The following is a 22,901-nucleotide window of genomic DNA, read 5'->3' as shown; positions in this document are numbered from 1 at the left end:
AGTAGTGAAGGAAACCCCGCTCGATCCTGATATACCCATGGTACGGAGAATACGGTGGCACTCATCTAGAAATCCCAAAGCATCATCTGATGCTAGACCACTGAATACAGGAGGCTTGAACTTCTTGAACCTCCCAAGCCTCAACTGCTCATCCGCGGAAGCCGCTACCCTGTCCTCGGGCTGATCTGAGACTACAGGCTGTACAGGAATAATATCTGAGACCTGGTCAACATGCACTCGCTCCTCAGGAGTGCGGGCGGCGGAAGTCTATGCTCCTTCCCCGGCCTAAGATGTAGCTACATCAAGGGGAAACAACCCTACCTGAGCCAGAGTGGTGTACATGTTCATGAACTGTGAAAGAGTCTCCTAGAGAGCTGGTGTAGTAGTAGCAGTAGGCGTATCAGGTGCCTAGACTTCAGCTGGATTTGTTGGTGGCACCTCGGTGGCAGCTCGCGCGAGTGCTCTAGCTACACCATGGGCGCGTCTTCGGCCTCTAACCCGGCCCTGACCTCTAACGGCTCCAATAGGGGGCGCGGGTGCCTGATCATCTCTAGTAGCACGTGTCCTCACCATCTGTGAGAGAATAGAAGATAGAAGTGTAGAATTGTGATATCAAAAATCTCGCACGGCAAGGAAATCAAATGAAGTGGAATTTTCATAACAGTTACATAACCTCTCGTAGATAAGTACAAACGTCTCCGTACCGATCCTCGAGACTCTAATAAACTGGCTTGTGATTCATGACTCCTATTAACCTAGAGATCTGATACCAACTTGTCACGACCCGAGTTCGCCCTCCGTGAACTGTCGTGACGACACCTAGTCTCTACGACTAGGTAAGCCTAACAAATTGCGAAAAATGAAATCAACAGAAATAAACTAGCCAAAACTGTAGAAAAATATCAAAATAAAGCGTTTAGGATGCTCTCGACATATACAATACAACTCTCAAACAGAAACTACGTTTCCCAAAACCCAGAATCTCATGAAATCACAAGCTATTGAATAACTACGATTGTCTAACTCCAGAATGTCTAAACAAAGTGAATACATAAGGGCTAATACTATGAGAGAGAATGGAAAAGGAATCCTCGACCTGCGGACGCGGCAAATATACCTCAAAGTATCTGGAGAATCACCTTGCCTCAAGGGTAGTAGGGCTGAGTCGAAGTACCTGGATATGCACGTGAAAAACATGCGCAGAAAGGGCATGAGTACACCATAGCGGTACTTAGTAAGTGACAAGCCTAACCTCGGTCAGGTAGTGACGAGGAAAATCAGGGCCCTATTAAGGTTAAATGAAATACAAGGTATAACAGTATAGAATAAGACATCATAATTAAGTGTAATAGTAAGAAGTAACACATGAGAGAAAGAACAACAACAACTACCATAGAGACAAAATAATCACAGAAGGAATACAGGTCAACACAAAGATAATAACCGGGGATCTCCCAGGATACCATCATGTAGTCCCAAATATAAATATCCAGTGGATCTCCCTGGTGCCGTCCCGTAGTCCAACTCATAGTGCGCGGGGATGTCCCGGAATATCGATTCATAGTCCCAAATGTAAATCAATACTGTGGGAATCTACCGGGTGCAGTCCCGTAGTTCCAATATAAAAGTGCAGGGGGATCTCCCAGAATACCGATCCGTAGTCCCAAAGTAATTATGCCGGGGGGGGGATCTCTCTGGATACCATCCCATAGTCCCAAAGTAAACACACACGGCAACAACACGAAAAATACACAATTCAATTCAAATTCCATACCAAGGTAAAACAGGTATATCTAGCGTAACATGCTGCACATAATCCAAATAAGGAAGTTTGAGCAAATAAAGCAATTAAGTCAATTAGACATGCTTCCCTAAGCTAACAACAGGCTTAAATTGTAAGTAGTATAAACAGGAAAGGAAACACAATTATAGTTACTTAATGAAAACTGAATTTTCAACAATTAGCACAAGTACGGAATCGTTACTTCACGCACAAGGCATTTCAAATATCAATAATACCAAATCCTAAGGGAAATTTCCCTACACAAAGTTAGGTAACCTACTTACCTCGAACCAGCTCAAAATCAACCTGAAACCACGCTCTTGCCATGAGTACTCGACTCCAAATGGCTCAAATCAATTCAAATCAATTGCATAATGTAAATATAACTTCAAGTTACTGATTTCACTAATTAATTCTAAGCTAATACGCGAAATTAGGAAAAATGACCAAAACGCCCCTCGGGCCTACATCTCAAAATCGGGTAAAATTTACAAATTCGGAAACCTTACACTCTCACGAGTTCAGTCATACCAAAAGTACCAAAATCGGACCTCAAATGATCCCTCAAATCAACACTCAAATCTCTCCAATTAACCAAGCCCTAACCCCCAATTTACCACTGAGTTCCCTTCAAATTTCATGCTTACAATGATAAAAATTACCACAATAACGAGCTTAAGGACCAAAGACCTTACCTTAATGAATCCCTCTGAAAATCTCCCTTGAAAATGCTCCCCAAAGCTTCTTCCCGTTTGAAAAGAGGTAAAAATAACTCAAATTCGCGAAGGCATCTATTTATATGTTCTGCCCAGTTTTCCGCACCTGCGCATAATTAACCGCTTCTGCGGTTTCCCATAAATCCTCCTTTTCCGCACTTCCCCAAGCATCGCATCTGCGGGCTCGCAGGTGCGGCTAAGCTTCTACATCTGCGGTTTCAACTTTTCTTCCTCTTGGCCATATCTGCGGCTTCCCTTTCGCTTTTGCGGGCTTGCACCTGTGGTCCCCAAGCTGCAGGTGCGGTTATGACAACAGACTCAGCAGCTTCAGCTACAAATCCCCAACTCCAAACTTCCCGTTAACCATCCGAAACCATCCCGAGACCCCCAGGACCTCAACCAAAAGCACGAACAAGTCATATACCACTATCCAAACTTATACTAATCCTAGAAACACCTAAAATAACATAGAAACATTGAATTAACCATGAATTCTAGCCTAAGAACTCCAAAACTTTCAAATTACGCTTTCGATCAAAAAGTCTATCAACCCTAGTCCGAATAGCTTGAAATTTTGCACACATGTCACATTCAATACTATGGAGCTACTCCAATTTCCGGAATTCCATTCTGAATCCGATATCAAAATATCACTATCGAACTAGAAACTTCAAAAATTCAACTTTCGGCATTTCAAGCCTAAATAAGCTACGGACCTCCAAAACACATTCCGAACACGCCGCTAAGCCCGAAATCACCCAACGGAGATAACAGAACCAACAGAATTCCATTCCGAAGCCGTTTTCACACTGCTCTGACTATGGTCCAAATTCTAAAAACTTAAACTCTCATTTAGGGACTAAGTGTCCCAAAACTCTCCGAAACTCCAAATAAATCCTCCCGGAAACTCACAATAGCAGAAACAAACACAGGGAATGCAGTTAATAGGGGATCAGGGCATTAATTCTTAAAACAACCGGCCGGGTCGTTACACCATTCTAAAAGGGATGGAAGAAATGGAGAATGGAAACAAGGCACTCCGAGACCAGATGAAATATCACCACGAACAAGTTGATAAGATACCGGATGCTCCTAAGATTTTGCCAAAGAGGAATGCCGGTAGGTTCATAGACTAGCCATACATCGATGATGCAGAACCCATGCCATACCAAACCTTCAAATGCCGCCCTATCTCAGGATAAATGACGGAATAACCGATCCTGAAGATCATGTGACTTACTACGTCACCGCCGTGAAAGGCAACGACCTAGCCAAGGAACAAGTGTCCTCCATTTTGCTAAAAAGATTTGGCGAAACCCTCACCGGAGGGGCATTAACATGGTATTCGCAGCTACCAGCCCGCTCATAGAAACTTTCGAAGAAATGGCCGAAAAGTTCGTAACTGCCCATGCCGAACCCAAGAAGGTCGAGGCGAGAGAAAATAACATATTTGCTATTAGATAGTCCTTATGAGAAGGGATAAGAGACTTCCTAGCCCGGTCCAACCGAGTAAGGATGACTCGTGACAGCACAGTTCCAGCAATTCGCTTAGGAAAATTGAAACATTTGAAATGTGCGGCCCACATAGGGTCACGCTGTCAGTTAGCCGCAACCACCACGACCAGAATAGCTCGCTCGATTGTATCGACCACAAAGAACAAGATCCGCTCATCGAACCCGCCTGAAACCGACATCAATAAGCGGATGGACTAACTGTATGAGTCAAAATCTATCTTTAAAATATTTAAACTAAGATAGTACTAGGGGAAGAGTTCTCAAGTCATCGTTTGTCGAAACAACCCAAGAAACGGCGAAGTTTGTGGTCGAAGAGTCAACAAAGGACGAAGTCGAGGAGTCAACAAGGGTCGAGGTTGAGGTCGAGGTCGAGTGCCTTTGATGGAGCCATGACAGCTAGCTTCAACATATGATATGACAAAGAATATTCTAGTGGATATTCTCTGCACTTGTACTATTATGGATTTTTAGGAACATATTCCCTATAAATAGAAAAAGACACTATGATGGGAGGGGGAGGAGGGATGATATTCATTTGTTAAAAAAGACACACTTTGACTAGAAGAAAGGAATCACATCTTATTGCTAGTATACAAACATCATCTTTTCACTGAGATTCTTGTCTACACTTTTCCACCAACGAGAATAACTCAAAGATTCAAGAGACTGTCTCATCCTATTTTTACTTAAATGTCATTTATAGTTATTCATTATTATTAAATGCTACCTTATTACTTCTAATTTTTGGAATATTTATTACATGCCACTGTCACTGTCCGACCATACTTACGTAGTATTTGTTGCTTCTTTAAGAACCCCATCTAGGGATATTATTGTTAGCTAAGATAACCCTTATTTACATAAAATTAATTATTTGAGCCAACATCTATATTTTCTGGTCAAACGGATGGTGCATGCTAGGGTGTGAATTCAATTTATCGATTCGATTTTGACACTTATCGATAATTACTTATCGATTATCGATTTGTACATATGCTTATCGTTATCGTTTCAATAAGGTTTCGATTTTTTCAATTTCGATTTATCAATTTTTGGGGCTTATCGATTCGGTTATCGATTACACCAATACGAAAATTTGCGGGATTCCACGGAAAGTATATCGCTATAAACACGCCTAACTAATATGGACAAAAAGAAGCTAAAATAAGACGAACACCATTTATAACATAAAAATTATGTCAACAAGCACATGCAACGAAACTAAAGTAAGGGATCAAATGTATGCCACCAACACTCCAATGATATATATAAAAACAAATACATCATCACGGCTAATTCTATTTTCCATTAATTTGAACTTCATTCCCTTGAGCTTTAAATATGATCATTCCATAAATGTGGTAGAGGAAATAATAGGGTTAGGGACTTAGGGTAAATGAAAGGGTATTATAAAATAAGGGTAAAAAAAAAACTAAAAAAATAAATAAAAATTATCTTTTTAGTATATCTTATCGGTTTATCGATAAACCGATAAATCGATAACCGAAGAGGACAAAATCGAAATCAAAATCGATAACTCGATAAGGCAAATCTTGAAATCGAAATCGAATTTATCGATAAACCGATAACAAATAATCGATTCGATTTATCGATAAATCGATTCGAATGCACACCCCTAGTACATGCTACTCTCACAAGCTACAACTCAGAATACTTAGTAGGCCGAAATAGGAAGCTGTAATTTAGTATAATATTCTCCTACGATAATTAAAGGAAAAGAAGGTCCAACAACTAACTTCTAAAAGATCATCCAATTTTCCAAATTGCTTGTTGTGATCAAACAATCAATTAATTTCTTTTACCTCAGTATCCTACTATCCTTTAAACCTTAATAAGGAAAAGAATTCCCTTCATTTAGCTGTCCAATACTGGGGAGAAAAGCATATACGAATTTGTTTGCTTTATGCATTTTTGCCTTAGAGAAGGCAATCAGGTCGTAGACTATCTAGCAAGGTTACTTCCACAATGGTTCATAATTTACAACAACATATATATACCCAGTATTATCCCACACAGTGAGATCTGGTATGGTTCATAACTTAATATTCTATGATTTTCAGCGCTCCCTAGAAATGCTAAGGGACCATATCAGCTAGATAAATAGCAAATGTTATGTTGAATGTATATGTTGGCCAAAAGGATGTTATGTTAGGTAATAAGTAGACGACCTCTTTTTGGGTGATGGCATCACCATTTATGTTGTAATATGAGGTCAGGTCTTGTCCACTTCACTGTGCGTTTTTGCTAATACAACACCGCCCAGATCTCCACTGGGTTACTTAAAAAACAAAATGCACCAGCATGAAAAGAGAGGGATAACATATCAATCTACACTGCCAAGAGGTACAAAAATTACAACAACAAAAAGAAATTACAAAATTAAGCAGAACACGTAATTGTTCACCTTACATCTTAAATTTAATACATAACTCTTGAGGAAAAAGACGAATAATGAACACTGTATTATCTACTTTGAAGACAGAAAGTTCCTAAATAACAAGATTGTCATTAATAAGTTCGCTCTATCTTGCATGACAAAGACAATAAATTCCTCATTTAGCAGCTCAATGTTTAACTTATTTGACTATTACACGTTACAACAACCATCACCACCCCAACAGTCATTTTCATCTATTATTTTAGTAATTTTGTTTTTGTTCCCTACTTCCTCATTTCTCTTTGCTTGCATTTGAAGGTATAACAAAGGATGAGCTATCACCATGAACAACCAAATTTTGGATTAGCTGAGGTGAGCTATCTCTATTTTGGCTCCCAATATCGTATGAAATGAAAGGAGGATTATAATAATCGACAAAATTCGTTGTTTTCAGGATAGGACTATCTTGCCTGCTTAAAGATCTTGACTTGTTGTTGTCAACTGGTTTTCTTATGCTTAATGATCCACATTGTCTAGGTTGTGTTTGGTAGAAAACTTTTGAAACAACTAATTCTCCATCCTTTTCCTCCTCATTTTCACCTAAGTGATATTGGTGCATTACCCAATTAGTCTTCTCAGGCTTTCTTTGCCTACCATAGTTTGTGTAGAGTACCAAAATTTTCTTGTAACCTTTCAAACCTCCACCTATGTAAACTGGCCTGGTTTTGCCTGTTTTGTGCCATCTTGTTTCTCCACCATCAATTTCAGTGTGGACCTTTCGTCGTTTTCTAGTCCCCGTTGTGTATGCCTTTGATGGCCGATGAAAGAAATGACGTACTTGACCATCCTTGCTCACCCCTGCATCCAGTAGCGTATTCGGGATTTTTAGTTAATGGAGGCAAATTAATAGTACAAAATTCTAATGTATCAACAACTTCTTTGGGGTAATAGGTTCAAATGGAGTATGTGTATATATATACTATACACACTATCCTTGCTCATCCCTACATAGTAGAAATGAAATGTTTTCTTAGAAGATGACATATAACTTTTGAAAGAAGTTGGAACAGTCATAATAGCAAAAGTTCCAGCAAGGACGGCTCAAACATATGTGTGGCCTCGAGGTCTATTTTTTTTTTAAAAAAAAAATTGTTAATCATTTTTTTATAATCGATTTTCTCTAATAATACCTTTTCAATTGATAGTATAGCCAACAAATTTAATCTATCTTGAGATATTGTTAATCTTAAGTAAGATTTTATCAATTATAAATTTGAAAACTTATTTTCTTTGAGACAATTGTTATAGAAAAATTCTACATTTATACGAAAAGTACCAAATATTATGTTTTTAAATACCTATAAATCTATTATTTCTAAAATAAAATTGGGGGCCTAAGGCAAAAGCCTTACTTGGATCTACGTTAGAGCCGGCCCTGAGTTCCAGTATTTAGAGGTAATGGTGTTGAAGTTTGGCAAAATGCCAAAGTCCCACATTGGTTGGGAGTTAAGTTTGGAGGGGATTTTTCCCCTATAAAAGAAGGCCTAATGTTTAGGATTGAAACACACCTCTCATTTGCCTTCTCATCTGTTTAAGGCATTTGTATCTTCTCTCTTTAGTATTATTTCACTTGTATTTTTGGAGTGGAATAAAATATTGGTTGTGTCCGAGGAGTAGGCAAAATTAGCCGAACCTCGTAAATTCTGGTGTTTCCTTTATTGTTGTTTTATTGTCTTATTTATTATTTGGTGGCTGTCATAATTTTTGGTATAGTAGTTGTGACTTATTCACACTATATACATTTGGCTTCCGCAACAATTGGTATCAGAGCCAAGGTACTGTCTAAGTATGCTCTGTGGTTGCAGCATAGTCTGATCTTCCACATCAGAAAAGATTTATCTTGGTAACTGAGTCAAGGTTCTGTCTGAGTATGCTCTGTGGTTGCAGCTTAGTCTGATCTTCCACACCAGAAAGGAAATAATCTTGATTTGTGTCGTCAGCTATTAAATAATATTTGTGTCAAAGATGGGAGACAATAAACAAGAAGAATCTACATCAAGTGTCAACAATACGTCATCATTGGCATCTTCGCTTATGACAAGAATTGTTTCAAATGCGAAATTTGCGGTCGAAATATTTGACGGGTCCGGACATTTTGGGATGTGGCAAGGCGAGGTTCTAGATGTCCTTTTTCAACAAGGGCTAGATCTGGCCATTGAAGAAAAGAAACCAGATGTTATTGGAGAAGAAGATTGGAGAATTATCAACCGTGTTGCTTGCGGTACCATTCGATCCTACCTTGCTAGAGAGCAGAAATATCCATACACAAAGGAAACTTCTGCAAGTAAATTATGGAAAGCACTGGAGGATAAATTTTTGAAGAAAAACAGTCAAAATAAATTGTACATGAAGAAGAGACTGTTTCACTTCACCTATGTTCCTGGTACCACGATGAATGAACATATCACCAGTTTCAATAAGTTGGTCACAGATTTGCAAAATATGGATACAACTTATGATGATGGTGACTTGGCCTTAATGTTGTTGGCGTCACTTCCTGATGAGTACGAGCACCTTGAAACTACTCTACTCCATGGAAATGACGAAATTTCTCTCAGAGAAGTTTGTTCAGCTTTGTACAGCTATGAACAAAGAAAGCGAGAAAAACAGAAGGGCGGAGAAGGAGAAGCACTGTTTGTGAGGGGTCGTCCTCAAAATCAAACGAGGACAAAGAAGGGAAGATCCAAGTCAAGATCCAGACCCAGCAAAGATGAATGTGCCTTTTGTCGAGAAAAAGGGCACTGGAAGAAAGACTGTCCGAAGTTGAAGAATAAGGCCAAACATAACAATGGAAAGGCCATTATGGATTCAAATGTAGCTGATTGTGATGATTCAGACTTCTCATTAGTTACAACAGAGTCATCAACATCATCAGACATATGGTTGATGGACTCGGCTTGTAGCTATCATATGTGTCCCAATAGGGACTGGTTCGTGGAATTTCAAGAAGGAGAATATGGAGTCATCCACACAGCGGATAACAGCCCTCTTACCTCATATGGCATTGGTTCAATACGATTAAGGAACCATGATGGAATGATCAGAACATTGATAGATGTTCGATATGTACCGGATTTGAAGAAGAATCTCATCTCTGTGGGAGCCCTAGAATCAAAAGGGTTCAAAATCATTGCAGAAAATGGAGTGATGAGAGTATGCTCCGGTGCACTAGTGGTAATGAAGGCTAATCGGAAGAATAATAATATGTACCGCTATCGTGGCAGTACAGTTATTGGGACAGCGACAGTAACATCCAGTGACGACAAAGAGGCAGAAGCAACCAAGCTATGGCACATGCGCTTGGGACATGCTGGAGGAAAATCCTTGAAAACTCTATCAGATCAAGGATTGTTAAAAGGAGTAAAGGCTTGCAACTTGGAGTTTTGTGAGCATTGTGTCAAAGGGAAACAGACAAGGGTTAAATTTGGTACAGCGATCCATAATACTAAAGGCATTTTGGATTATGTACACTCTGATGTTTGGGGTCCTTCCAAAACACCTTCATTGGGTGGGAAGCACTATTTTGTAACCTTTGTTGATGATTTTTCTCGAAGAGTGTGGGTGTATACAATGAAAAACAAAGATGAAGTGCTGGGAATTTTTCTCAAATGGAAGACGATGGTGGAGAATCAAACAGGCAGGAGGATCAAGTGTATTCGCACAGACAATGGAGGTGAATACAAAAATGATCATTTCAATAAGGTCTGTGAAAATGATGGCATCGTCCGACACTTCACTGTTAGACATACACCACAACAGAATGGAGTGGCAGAACGTATGAACCGGACCTTGCTGGAGAAGGTACGGTGTATGTTGTCCAATGCTGGCTTGGGCAAAGAATTTTGGGCTGAGGCAATTACATATGCATGCCACCTCATTAATCGTCTACCATCTGCTGCTATTGATGGCAAAACACCATTTGAAAAATGGTACGGAAAACCTGCTGTAGATTATAACTCTTTGCACGTGTTTGGCTCAACTGCATATTATCATGTGACGGAGTCAAAATTGGATCCAAGGGCAAAGAAGGCTATTTTTATGGGAATTACTTCTGGAGTCAAAGGATATCGCTTATGGTGTCCTATGACAAAGAAAGTAATATTCAGCAGAGATGTTACCTTTGATGAATTTGCTATGGTAAATAAGGTAACAGAAGATACCAAACAAAATGAAGGTGCTTCTAAGCAGGTGGAGTTTGAGGGAAAATTTATTTTTCCTACACAAGAAGCAGAGGAGGAAACAAATGAAGATTACCCTCTGGAAGGAGAGCCAGTAGAGGAGATTCCAACTCAGGAATCTCAACAACAACTTGAATCAATAGCAACCAGCAGGCCAAAAAGAACAATAACGAAACCTGTTCGTCTCATAGAGACGGTTGCTTGTGCAACCTCAATTGTAGCTGATGATGTTCCTACTACTTATAAAGACGCTGTCCAAAGTTCAGAAGAAGATAAGTGGAGGATTGCCATGAATGATGAAATACAGTCCCTTCATCAGAATCATACATGGAGATTGGCCAATCTCCCGAAGGGAAAGAAAGCAATTGGGTGCAAATGGGTATTTGCAAAGAAAGAAGGATTTCCTAACCAATTAGATGTTCGCTACAAAGCAAGATTGGTGGCCAAAGGATATGCTCAAAAGGAGGGAATTGATTACAATGAAGTGTTTTCTCCAGTTGTAAAACATTCCTCCATTAGAATTATGTTGTCTTTGGTAGCACAATTGGATTTGGAACTAGTTCAGATGGATGTAAAAACTGCGTTTTTACATGGAAACTTGGAGGAGGAAATCTACATGACTCAGCCAGAAGGATTCAAAGTTGCTGGAAAAGAAAATATGGTGTGCAAACTTGAAAAATCGTTGTACGGATTGAAACAATCTTCTAGACAATGGTACAAGCGATTTGACGAGTTTATGTTGCGGCAAGGGTACAAGAGAAGCAAATACGATCATTGTGTGTATTTGCACAAGCTTAAAGATGGTTCCTTTGTATATCTTCTCCTATATGTTGATGATATGTTGATAGCTTCCAAGAATTTGGAAGAAATTGATAAGTTGAAGATTCAACTGAAGAAGGAGTTCGAGATGAAGGATTTGGGTGAGGCAAAGAAAATTCTTGGCATGGAGATAATTAGAGATAGACGTTCAAAGAAACTCTGTTTATCTCAAAAGGAATATTTGAAGAGAGTACTTCAACGTTTTGGCATAGATGACAAGACTAAGCCAGTTAGTACTCCACTTGCTTCCCATTTTAAGCTAAGTACTACTATGTCGCCAATGGATGAAGCTGAACGAGAGTATATGTCAAAGGTACCATACGCAAATGTTGTTGGTAGCTTGATGTATGCAATGGTTTGCACAAGGCCTGACATTTCACAAGCTGTTGGAGTTATTAGCAGATATATGCACAATCCAGGGAAGGAGCATTGGCAAGCTGTGAAGTGGATTCTACGGTATATTCATAATACTGTAGATGTCGGGTTAGTTTTTGAGCAGGAAGACAATCAGTCTGTAGTTGGATATTGTGACTCAGATTTTGCGGGTGATATGGACAAACGAAGATCAACTACTGGTTATGTGTTTACTTTTGCAAAGGCACCAGTTAGTTGGAAGTCTACTTTGCAGTCAACAGTTGCTTTGTCTACAACAGAGGCAGAGTACATGGCTATTACAGATGCTGTGAAAGAGGCAATTTGGCTTCAAGGATTGCTAAAGGAGCTTGGTGTTGAACAAAAGGGTATCACAATTTTTTGTGATAGTCAAAGTGCTATTCAATTAGCGAAGAACCAAGTTTATCATGCAAGGACGAAGCACATTGATGTTCGGTATCATTTCGTACGAGAAATCATAGAAGAAGGTGGAGTCACGGTGAAGAAAATTCATACTACAGAGAATCCTGCTGATATGCTGACAAAGGTGGTGACTGCGGTCAAGTTTCAACATTGTTTGGATTTGATCAACATTGTTGAACACTGAAGATTGAAGATGAAGACACAACCAAAATTTGTTATTGAGAGAGAATTGAAAATGTGGAATTTTGCCAAGGTGGAGATTTGTTGAAGTTTGGCAAAATGCCAAAGTCCCACATTGGTTGGGAGTTAAGTTTGGAGGGGATTTTTCCCCTATAAAAGAAGGCCTAATGTTTAGGATTGAAACACACCTCTCATTTGCCTTCTCATCTGTTTAAGGCATTTGTATCTTCTCTCTTTAGTATTATTTCACTTGTATTTTTGGAGTGGAATAAAATATTGGTTGTGTCCGAGGAGTAGGCAAAATTAGCCGAACCTCGTAAATTCTGGTGTTTCCTTTATTGTTGTTTTATTGTCTTATTTATTATTTGGTGGCTGTCATAATTTTTGGTATAGTAGTTGTGACTTATTCACACTATATACATTTGGCTTCCGCAACAAATGGAACCAATAATACTTAACAATTCATCTTTTATTTTTCTTTGTCTTCTTCTTCTTTGCTATATTAACTAAGTCATCTAACACTTGATTATAAAAATAAAAAATAAAGTACTGAACAAATCATATTCATATTAACTTGCTGATAAACGATTCCTAACATATATTCTTTTCAGTAGTCACAGTAACGAATAAAGAATTTACTTGATCTATATATGGTAAAAGGCATATATAGCATATTACCATACGTCAAGCCAGCTTGTTCCTATTTCATCTAATTAGATTCACCATCTTATGAATCGCTCATTGCTTACCGTAAAACTGCTCTAGTTTAATATGAAATAATCATATAAAATTTTTTACAACACGTTACTTAATTACCATCTATTCCATGTTACCAATAATGTGGATTATATAGAGTTACCAACAATTATTTTTTAAGTGACCTGATTATGTAAATATTAATTTCTTCTAGTAAAGTTAATGCATATGATCACTTAAACTCATGCATAATTAGGTGTATAATATGTTGTATAAGACTCCCATAAGACACTCCATTGACATTGATATTTTGGAAACTCTAGCAAGAAACTTTTATCTTTTCTGATTTATATGACATGAATATATCTTTTTACCAAATAGGTAACTTAGATCCCTTAACCAAGTATTTTCCACTTTTGGATCATTGAAGAAAGAATGAAATTCTCAATATTCCAGTTGGCACCCTCAACAGCCACTAATAAAGGGTGTTTTTATTAGTAACAACTCCTCAAAGCAAGTGACTAAAGGACATGAACTTGTAGAATAAAAAGCCAGAAAAGGAGGAAAAAGCAAGAATATATTAACTGAATTTCCTGGCGTGGAGTTTCCACAAAAAGAATGAAACAATTGTTTAGAATCCAAATGCTATAAGCAATTAACTTTTGCAAGCAAACCGTCTCACTTGGGAAATTTCCTAAACTCTCAGTAATTAATTATGACACTTAGCACAATATTACGTACATACAGAGTTATCCCTACTGATCGAAGATTTCACAAAAAATGAATCAAAGATTAATATTTAGTAAAGAGAAAACTGCCTAAATTAGGAAAATTTATAATTTAACAGTGAATAAGAGTGTCCCACTCTAATAACAAATCCGAATATAAATCCTGAAAGGAATAAAATCCGGACAAGAAAACATCATATCTTTTAAGTTTATCTACTTTCATTTTTGTGAATTGAAATATGTGATTTTAAACTCTGCATGTGCGAGCTTGCTCAAATTTATTGTCGGCACCAAGCCCGGATAAAGAAGGAGGATTGCAGTAGATTGACAACAACCAGTATAATTAACTTGGTCAATTTATGATGAATTCACACAGTGTACAGAATAAGTTGTTGTAAATAGATGATTTTAATTGGAATAAAATGGAAAATTACCAGGTAGTTTCTCAGGATGAGTGTAGCAAATGCCATTTTCGCCATCAATGGTCAAAATGAATTCATCAATAAGGGGATGAAGTTTAAGGGTATCTGAAAGGACCTTTGCTTCCAAATGCTCAAGAATTTCATGGTCCGATGGATCAAACTTCACTCCAGCTGGTAGACCAGGCAAATCATGTATTCCCCTCTAGTAGTTCAAATTTTGTTTTCATTACACACTCAAAATAAGTAGAAAAGAAATTGCACCTATTAATAATTTAGTTCATTTATAGAACAATTACTGTTCTTGAAAAAAGAAAATTAATCATCATTAGTATCAAATACCTGATTTTGAAGCTCTATGCTATGTCCACACGAAGGACAAGTAATGATTCTAATTTCATGATCAACTTTTGAGGTGATCATAATATTACTTTCATCTGATGGAGGAGCTGATATTATAGGGAGAGCTGTTTCACCATTGGATTGATTGCGCCATGTCATATTCTCTTTGATATATATTGCTCTTGCTTATGCACACATCCCAAATTAATTAATTTGGTTAATTTCTTTCTCCAGCTTCGTCTACCTCCTCTCCGAGCTAAGCAAAATCCCAACAAAGGTAAGAAAATACACAAGTAAGGTGTAAAGACGAGAACAAAAATAGTTAAGCAGAAATTAAAGGAAGATATGAGTATTTAAGCACGTTTTTTGAAGTTAAATATATAAAAAAGTCTTCTTTCATGTTCGTTCTTGATGTTGGGAGGGAATTGAGATCTCTCTTACTTTTTGTAGTTTCTCTTCTTTTCTTTGCTGGAACTGTTCCTATGCTAGATTGCTGAGTTAAAACCCTGAAAGAGAGAGAAAGGAGAGAGAGAGGAAGAAAAAAGGTCAGAAATACCTGTGATAGGAACAAACTAATTTGGAATTAATATTTTTTTTTCTTGAGATGAGAAGAAAAGGTGAGAGGGGAAGAAAAAAGGAAAAAGAAAAGTAAATCAGTTGCTTGGACGTCAAGTTTGGTTATGTTTATGTTAATACACATGCACCAGAATACACATGTATACTAGAGAATAAATAACAGTTTTGAAGTCGCTTTTCATACTAATCTTTGATTCTTAGGGGTCGTTTGGTACACAGGATACAGTGGGATAAGGTCATTTATTCCGTCATTTCCAGGATAAATTTATACCGTCAACTAAATGTATATGGTATTAATTTCATCCCAGTCTTAATACAGGATATCCCACCTTATATATAGGGAGAAATTCAAAAATAGCCAGATTTACAACTGGTCGTTCAAAAATAGCTCAGTTTCAAAAGTAATCGAAATTTAGCCACTTTTCATGTAAAGATAAATCTGAGCGAAAACACTGTTCAAAACCTAAAAAATACGCCGGTATATTATACTGGAGTTCCAGCATAAGTATGTTTGAACTCCAGCATATTATACTGGAGTTCCAAGATAAGTATGCTGGAACTCCAGCATAATATGATGGAGTTCCAGCATAAGTACACTAGAACTCCAGCATAATATACTGGAGTTCCAGCAAGTATAATTGTCCAGTATAATATACTGGAGTTTGGAGCACCAGTGCTCCAATCTCCAGTATATTATACTGGAGTCCGCAAGGTATACCGGTCTAGCATAATATGCTGGAGTTCATATACAGGTGCACCGAACTCCAGTATATTATGCTGGACCGGTTTCTGTTGCAGCAAAATAGTGGCTATTTTTCATTGACTTCGTAAACGCTGGCTATTTTTGAATGATCAGTCCGAAAGCTGGCAATACCGTGCTATTTTTACTAATATATCCCATCAAACTTGGGTTTATATTATTCCACCTACCAGATAGGATTAATTAGTCCGCCTACCAAACGACCCCTTGTATTTTATCCATATATAAACCAAAGTATAAATAACAGTTTTGAAGTCGCTTTTCTTACTATTCTTTGATTCTTAATCAATATTTTATCCATGTATAACTGTAGAACCAAAGTAATTAAATTAATAAATGGTTTATTAACTTAACCTTGTGCAAGGAAATAGTGGTATTAAGAATAGTATAGAGTATAGAAGGGGGAAAGAGAAATTCTTGGAGGACATTTCAGGCCCTCATCAAGGTGATGGCGTAGGAATATCATTGCTTTGGCACGGTCTTGGTTTGATGCCTGATTTTTATCCTTGATGGTGTCTGCCAGACCCATCGCATCAAGATGAATTTCAGCATCAAGCACCCAAGACATGTAGCTTTTGCCCGATATATCCAGGGCTACAAATTCAAGTTTAGAAAGATTTGACATTATTTAGGAAAAGAAAGTTCTTACCTCTAATACTTTCAAAGTATTTGCTCGAGATGTCAGAGTCTCGTGCTGATAACGTGTTATAAAATAAAGACTGTAAAGTAAAGACAAGTATAGAGAGAAACTGTTATATTATTCGAATTCAAACTGATGTACATAATGAACTGAAATCTCTTCTATTTATAGAAGAAAGGAAGCTGTTGTGTAAGCTGCTACTATACCAGATATGGATAATCTTCTACTGAGAGCAATGTTTATCCATAACGGAGTACTGAAAGGATAAGCTTATTATACCCGATATGGATAATCTTCTACCGGGGGTAATGTTTATCCATAACTGGGTACTGAAAGGATAAGCTTATTATACCCGGTATGGATAATCTTCTACCGGGGGTAATGTTTATCCATAACTGGGTACTGAAAGGATAAGCTTATTATACCCGGTATGGATAATCTTCTACCGGGGATAATATTTATCCATAACTGGGTACTGAAAGGATAAGCTTATTATACCCGGTATGGATAATCTTCTACCGGGGGTAATGTTTATGGTGGAGTCCCATATGGATAAGCTTCTTCAGGAAGCTTATTTACAACGGAGTACTAAATGAACATCCATAATATAATATATTTATTACACTCCCCCTGGATGTTCATTAAAAGATAATGTGCCTCATTAAAACCTTACTAGGAAAAACCACGTGGGAAAAAATCCTAGTGAAGGAAAAAGAGTACACATATTTAGTAATACGCATTGCTAGGTGCCTCATTAAAAACCTTATAAGGAAAACCCCATGGGAAAAAACCTTAGTAAGGGAAAAATAGTGCATCGCGTATTTTACTCCCCCTGATGAAAACCTTGTTTCAAATATTTGAGTCTCCGCATTCCAATCTTGTATACCATCTTCTCAAAAGTTGAAGTTGACAAAGATTTAGTGAATAAATTTGCTGGATTATCACTTGAACAGATTTGTTGCACATCAATGTCACCACTTTTCTGAAGATCGTGTGTGTAGAATAATTTTGGTGAAACGTGCTTCATTCTATCTCCTTTTATAAATCCTCCCTTCAATTGGGTTATGCATGCAACATTGTCTTCGTATAGAATTGTGGGTCTTTTCTCACATTCCAAACCACATTTTTCTCGAATAAAATGAATTATTGATCTCAACCATACACATTCCCTACTTGCTTCATGAATAGCTGTTATCTCAGCGTGATTTGAAGAAGTAGCAAAAATATATTGCTTTGTGGAGCGCCATGATATGACAGTACCTCCATATGTAAATACGCACCCGGTTTGAGATCGAGCTTTATGGGGATCAGATAAATAATTTGCATCTGCATAACCAACAAGATCTGCACTATCTTTGTTAGCATAAAACAAACCCATATCAAAAGTTCCCTTTAAATATCGCAATATATGCTTAATCCCATTCCAATGTCTCCGTGTAGGAGAAGAACTATATCTTGCTAGTAAATTAACAGAAAATGTTATGTCAGGCCTTCTAGCATTAGCAAGATACATTAGTGCACCAATTGCACTGAGATAGGGTACTTCGGGACCAAGGAGTTCCTCGTCCTCTTCTGGAGGTCGGAACAAATCCTTATTCACTTCAAGTGATCGAACAACCATTGGTGTACTCAATGGGTGCGCTTTGTCCATGTAAAAGCGTTTTAAGACCCTTTCTGTATAGGCAGATTGATGGATAAAGATCCCGTCTGCTAAATGTTCAATTTGCAGACCAAGACAAAGTTTTGTCTTTCCAAGATCTTTCATCTCAAATTCTTTCTTAAGATATTCAATTGCCTTTTGGAGCTCTTCTGGAGTTCCAACAAGATTTATGTCATCAACATAAACAACAAGTATAACAAATTCTGATGCCATTTTCTTTATAAAAATACATGGACAAATAACATCATTTATGTAACCTTCTTTCAGCAAATATTCACTAAGGCGATTATACCACATGCGCCCAGATTGCTTTAAACCGTACAAAGATCTTTGTAATCTGATTGAATACATTTCCTGAGATTTTGCTTCAGGCATTTTAAATCCTTCAGGGATTTTCATATAAATTTCATTATCAAGTGAACCGTACAGATAAGCTGTAACTACATCCATTAGATGTATTTCAAGCTTTTCATGTAGTGCTAAACTGATGAGATATCGAAATGTTATGGCATCCATAACAGGTGAATATGTTTCATCAAAATCGACTCCAGGTCGTTGTGAGAATCCTTGTGCAACAAGGCGAGCTTTGTATCTTTCAACTTCATTTTTATCATTCCTTTTTCGCACAAAAACCCATTTATGACCAACTGGTTTTATACCAGCAGGTGTTTGGACTACTGGTCCAAAGACCTCTCTTTTAGCAAGTGACTTCAATTCCGATTGAATTGCCTCTTGCCATTTTGGCCAATCAGATCTTTGTCGACATTCTTCGACAGATCGAGGTTCAAGATCCTCACTATCTTGCATAATATTAAGTGCAACATTATATGCAAAAATATTATCCACCACTATTTCAAATCGATTTAAATTAATCCCATCACCGTTCGAAACTTATTAAAAGTTCCTCACTCACATGAGCTTCGGGTTCATTGATTTCTTCAGGAATCTCATAACTAATCAGATTTTGGGTCTCTTCGGGAGATCCCTTCATAGTATCGTTTTGATCATTTGTCGATTTTCTTTTTCGAGGATTTCGATCCTTAGAACCCAAAGGCCTACCACGCTTCAGGCGTGCTTTAGGTTCACTATCTCTCATGCTAGTAGATGGTCTTACTGGGACATCAATTCGGATAGACACATTCTCTACTAGGATATGTGACTTAGTTATCCTTTTCAAATCAGTAAATGCGTCTAGCATTTAATTTGCTATATTCTGTAAATGAATGATCTTCTGGACCTCCTGATTACATATAGGGGTACAGGGATCAAAGTGAGATAATGATGAAATTTTCCACACAATTTCTCTTTTGATTTCCTTTTTCTCTCCCCCTAATTGTGGAAAAATTGTTTCATCAAACCGACAATCTGCAAATCGAGCAGTAAATAAATCTCATGTCAATGGTTCAAGATAGCGAATAATAGAGGGTGATTCAAACCCAACATATATTCCTATCCTTCTTTGTGGTCCCATCTTACTACGTTGTGGTGGTGCTACTGGCACATATACAGCACATCCGAAAATTTGTAGATGGGAAATATTTGGTTCATGACCAAAAACTAATTGTGACGGAGAATATTTATTATAATGTGTCGGTCTGAGACGGATAAGTGATGCTGCATGCAAGATAGCATGGCCCCAAGCAGTAGTGGGCAATTTTGTTTTCATAAGTAGTAGTCTTGCTATCAATTGGAGGCGTTTAATAAATGACTTTGCAAGACCATTTTGAGTATGAACATAAGCTACATGATGTTCAACTTTTATCCCAACGGATAGACAATAATCATCAAAAGCTTGAGATGAGAATTCTCCAGCATTATCAAGGCGAATAGCCTTTATAGGATAATCTGGGAATTGTGCGCTTAATCGAATTATTTGGGCTAATAGCTTTGCAAACTCCAGGTTGTGAGATGATAGTAGGCACACATGAGACCATCTTGAAGATGCATCTATTAGGACCATAAAATATCTAAACAACCCACTTGGTGGGTGAATAGGTCCACATATATCCCCATGTATACGCTCTAAAAAGGCAGGGGATTCAATACCAACCTTCATTGGTGATGGTCTAGTGATCATTTTTCCTTGATAACAAGCATCACAAGAAAATTCGTCATTTGTAAGAATCTTCAAGTTCTTTAATGGATGCCCACTCGAATTTTCAGTAATTCGTCTCATCATTATTGATCCGGGATGGCCCAAACGGCCATGCCAAAGCACAAAAGTATTTGAATCCGTAAACTTCTGGTTTACGATAGAGTGTGCTTCAATTGTACTAATTTTTGAATAGTATAAGCCAGAAGATAAAGTTGGTAACTTTTCTACAATGCATTTCTGGCCAGAAATATTCTTTGTAATACAAAGATATTCCCTGTTCATTTCATCTATTGTCTCAACATGATACCCATTTCGGCGGATATCTATAAAACTCAACAAGTTTCTTCGGGACTTGGAGGAGAACAATGCATTGTCTATAATAAGTTTTGTTCCCTTAGACAGAAATATTATGGCTCTTCCGGAGCCTTCAATCAAACTTATATTACCAGAAATTGTTGAAACATTTGCTTTTTCCTTATGCAAATAAGAAAAGTATTTCTGATCGTTGAATATGGCATGAGTTGTTCCACTATCAATAACACAAATATCTTCATGATTTGTCTTTGATCCAAACATAATTTGAGGGTTATCCATATTCTTCAAAATAACATAAATAAAATATATTATAGTAAACATCATTATCAAAGCATAACTTTTATTTATGTACAACAATTACATAACCATACTATCTATTACAAACAACAAAAATTAAAATATTTACATTTCTACAGATTCACTACCGATTACATGACTTGTTTCTCCTTCTGGGAGTGCAAAGTAATCAGCTACATCCAAATGCATGAAGTCTAAATTATCTTCAGAAATAAAATTTGCTTCAACATTTTTCTCTGTCTTTTTCAGGGAGGCTTGATAAAGCTCAACCAGGTGCTTTGGCGTACGACAGGTACGTGACCAGTGCCCTTTTCCTCCACATCTATAGCATGCATTTTCTGCATTTGGCGCTTGCACCGCTTCATGCTTTTGTTCCTTCCTTTTCCACTGCTGGTGGTGAGGAGGCTTCTTTGGTGCATTATTATTACCATGATTGGGGTTTCTTCCCCGACCACGGCCATGACCACGACTGGGGCCACGACCTCTTTTAGCTGGGTGGAAGTTCGTCTCATTCACTTCAGGGAATGGACAAGAACCAATAGGTCGACTTTCATGATTTTTCATTAATAGCCCATTATGTTGCTCTGCTATAAGAAGATGTGAGATAAGTTCAGAATACTTTTTAAATCCCATCTCTCGATATTGCTGCTGCAGGAGCATATTCGAGGCATGAAAAGTGGTGAAAGTTTTCTCCAACATATCATGATCAGTAATATTATCACCACATAATTTCAATTGGGAAATAATTCTGAACATAGCAGAATTATACTCACTGATAGATTTAAAATCTTGTAGCCTTAGATGAGTCCAATCATAACGTGCCTGTGGAAGAACGACCATCTTCAGGTGGTCATATCTATCTTTCAAATTATTCCACAGTATGACTGGATCTTTAATAGTGAGATATTCCATTTTCAGGCCCTCATCAAGGTGATGGCGTAGGAATATCATTGCTTTGGCACGGTCTTGGTTTGATGCCTGATTTTTATCCTTGATGGTGTCTGCCAGACCCATCGCATCAAGATGAATTTCAGCATCAAGCACCCAAGACATGTAGCTTTTGCCCGATATATCCAGGGCTACAAATTCAAGTTTAGAAAGATTTGACATTATTTAGGAAAAGAAAGTTCTTACCTCTAATACTTTCAAAGTATTTGCTCGAGATGTCAGAGTCTCGTGCTGATAACGTGTTATAAAATAAAGACTGTAAAGTAAAGACAAGTATAGAGAGAAACTGTTATATTATTCGAATTCAAACCGATGTACATAATGAACTGAAATCTCTTCTATTTATAGAAGAAAGGAAGCTGCTATGTAAGCTGCTACTATACCAGATATGGATAATCTTCTACTGAGAGCAATGTTTATCCATAACGGAGTACTTAAAGGATAAGCTTATTATACCCGGTATGAATAATCTTCTATCGGGGGTAATGTTTATCCATAACTGGGTACTGAAAGGATAAGCTTATTATACCCGGTATGAATAATCTTCTACCGGGGATAATGTTTATCCATAACCGAGTACCGAAGTGATAAGCTTCTTCAAAAAGCTTATTTCCAATAGAGTACTAAATAGATAAACATATTTACGGTGGAGTCCCATTTGGATAAGTTTCTTCAGGAAGCTTATTTATAACGGAGTACTAAATGAACATCCATAATATAATATATTTATAACAGAAATAAGGTTTTTTGAAATTTATGCTAGTAATTGAATTATGTTCTCTTATATAGGTGACAGGCTATAGGATGTAGGAAGAACAGTGGAAAAATTCTTATTTTCACATTACATAAACTTGTAGCAGCCGACACGTTTAGGATATTTTTATAAGTTGTCTATTCAAAACGATAGTCATTATATAATTATGAAACTAAAGCTTATCAGAGAAGCCACGCAACGCGAAGCTTAACGAAGAAGCTTAATTT

At 37.5% G+C, this 22,901-nt stretch overlaps 1 protein-coding gene across 1 annotated transcript; it reads right to left on the bottom strand.

Moving 5' to 3' along the window:
- Positions 1-6,337: 6,337 nt before the first annotated feature.
- Positions 6,338-15,331, bottom strand: LOC104243863 (NAC domain-containing protein 73-like). Its single transcript, XM_009799126.2, has 4 exons — positions 15,071-15,331; positions 14,630-14,885; positions 14,303-14,492; positions 6,338-7,270 (listed from the first exon to the last, which is right to left on the bottom strand). The coding sequence occupies exons 2-4, from the start codon at positions 14,786-14,788 to the stop codon at positions 6,705-6,707; spliced, it is 915 nt and encodes a 304-aa protein (XP_009797428.1). The 5' UTR covers positions 14,789-14,885; positions 15,071-15,331; the 3' UTR covers positions 6,338-6,704.
- Positions 15,332-22,901: the final 7,570 nt, after the last annotated feature.

The sequence above is a fragment of the Nicotiana sylvestris genome, chromosome 2, assembly GCF_000393655.2.
Source record: "Nicotiana sylvestris chromosome 2, ASM39365v2, whole genome shotgun sequence".
In the NCBI taxonomy this organism is placed as follows: domain Eukaryota; kingdom Viridiplantae; phylum Streptophyta; class Magnoliopsida; order Solanales; family Solanaceae; genus Nicotiana; species Nicotiana sylvestris.
This window is presented reverse-complemented; position numbering and strand designations above follow the sequence as displayed.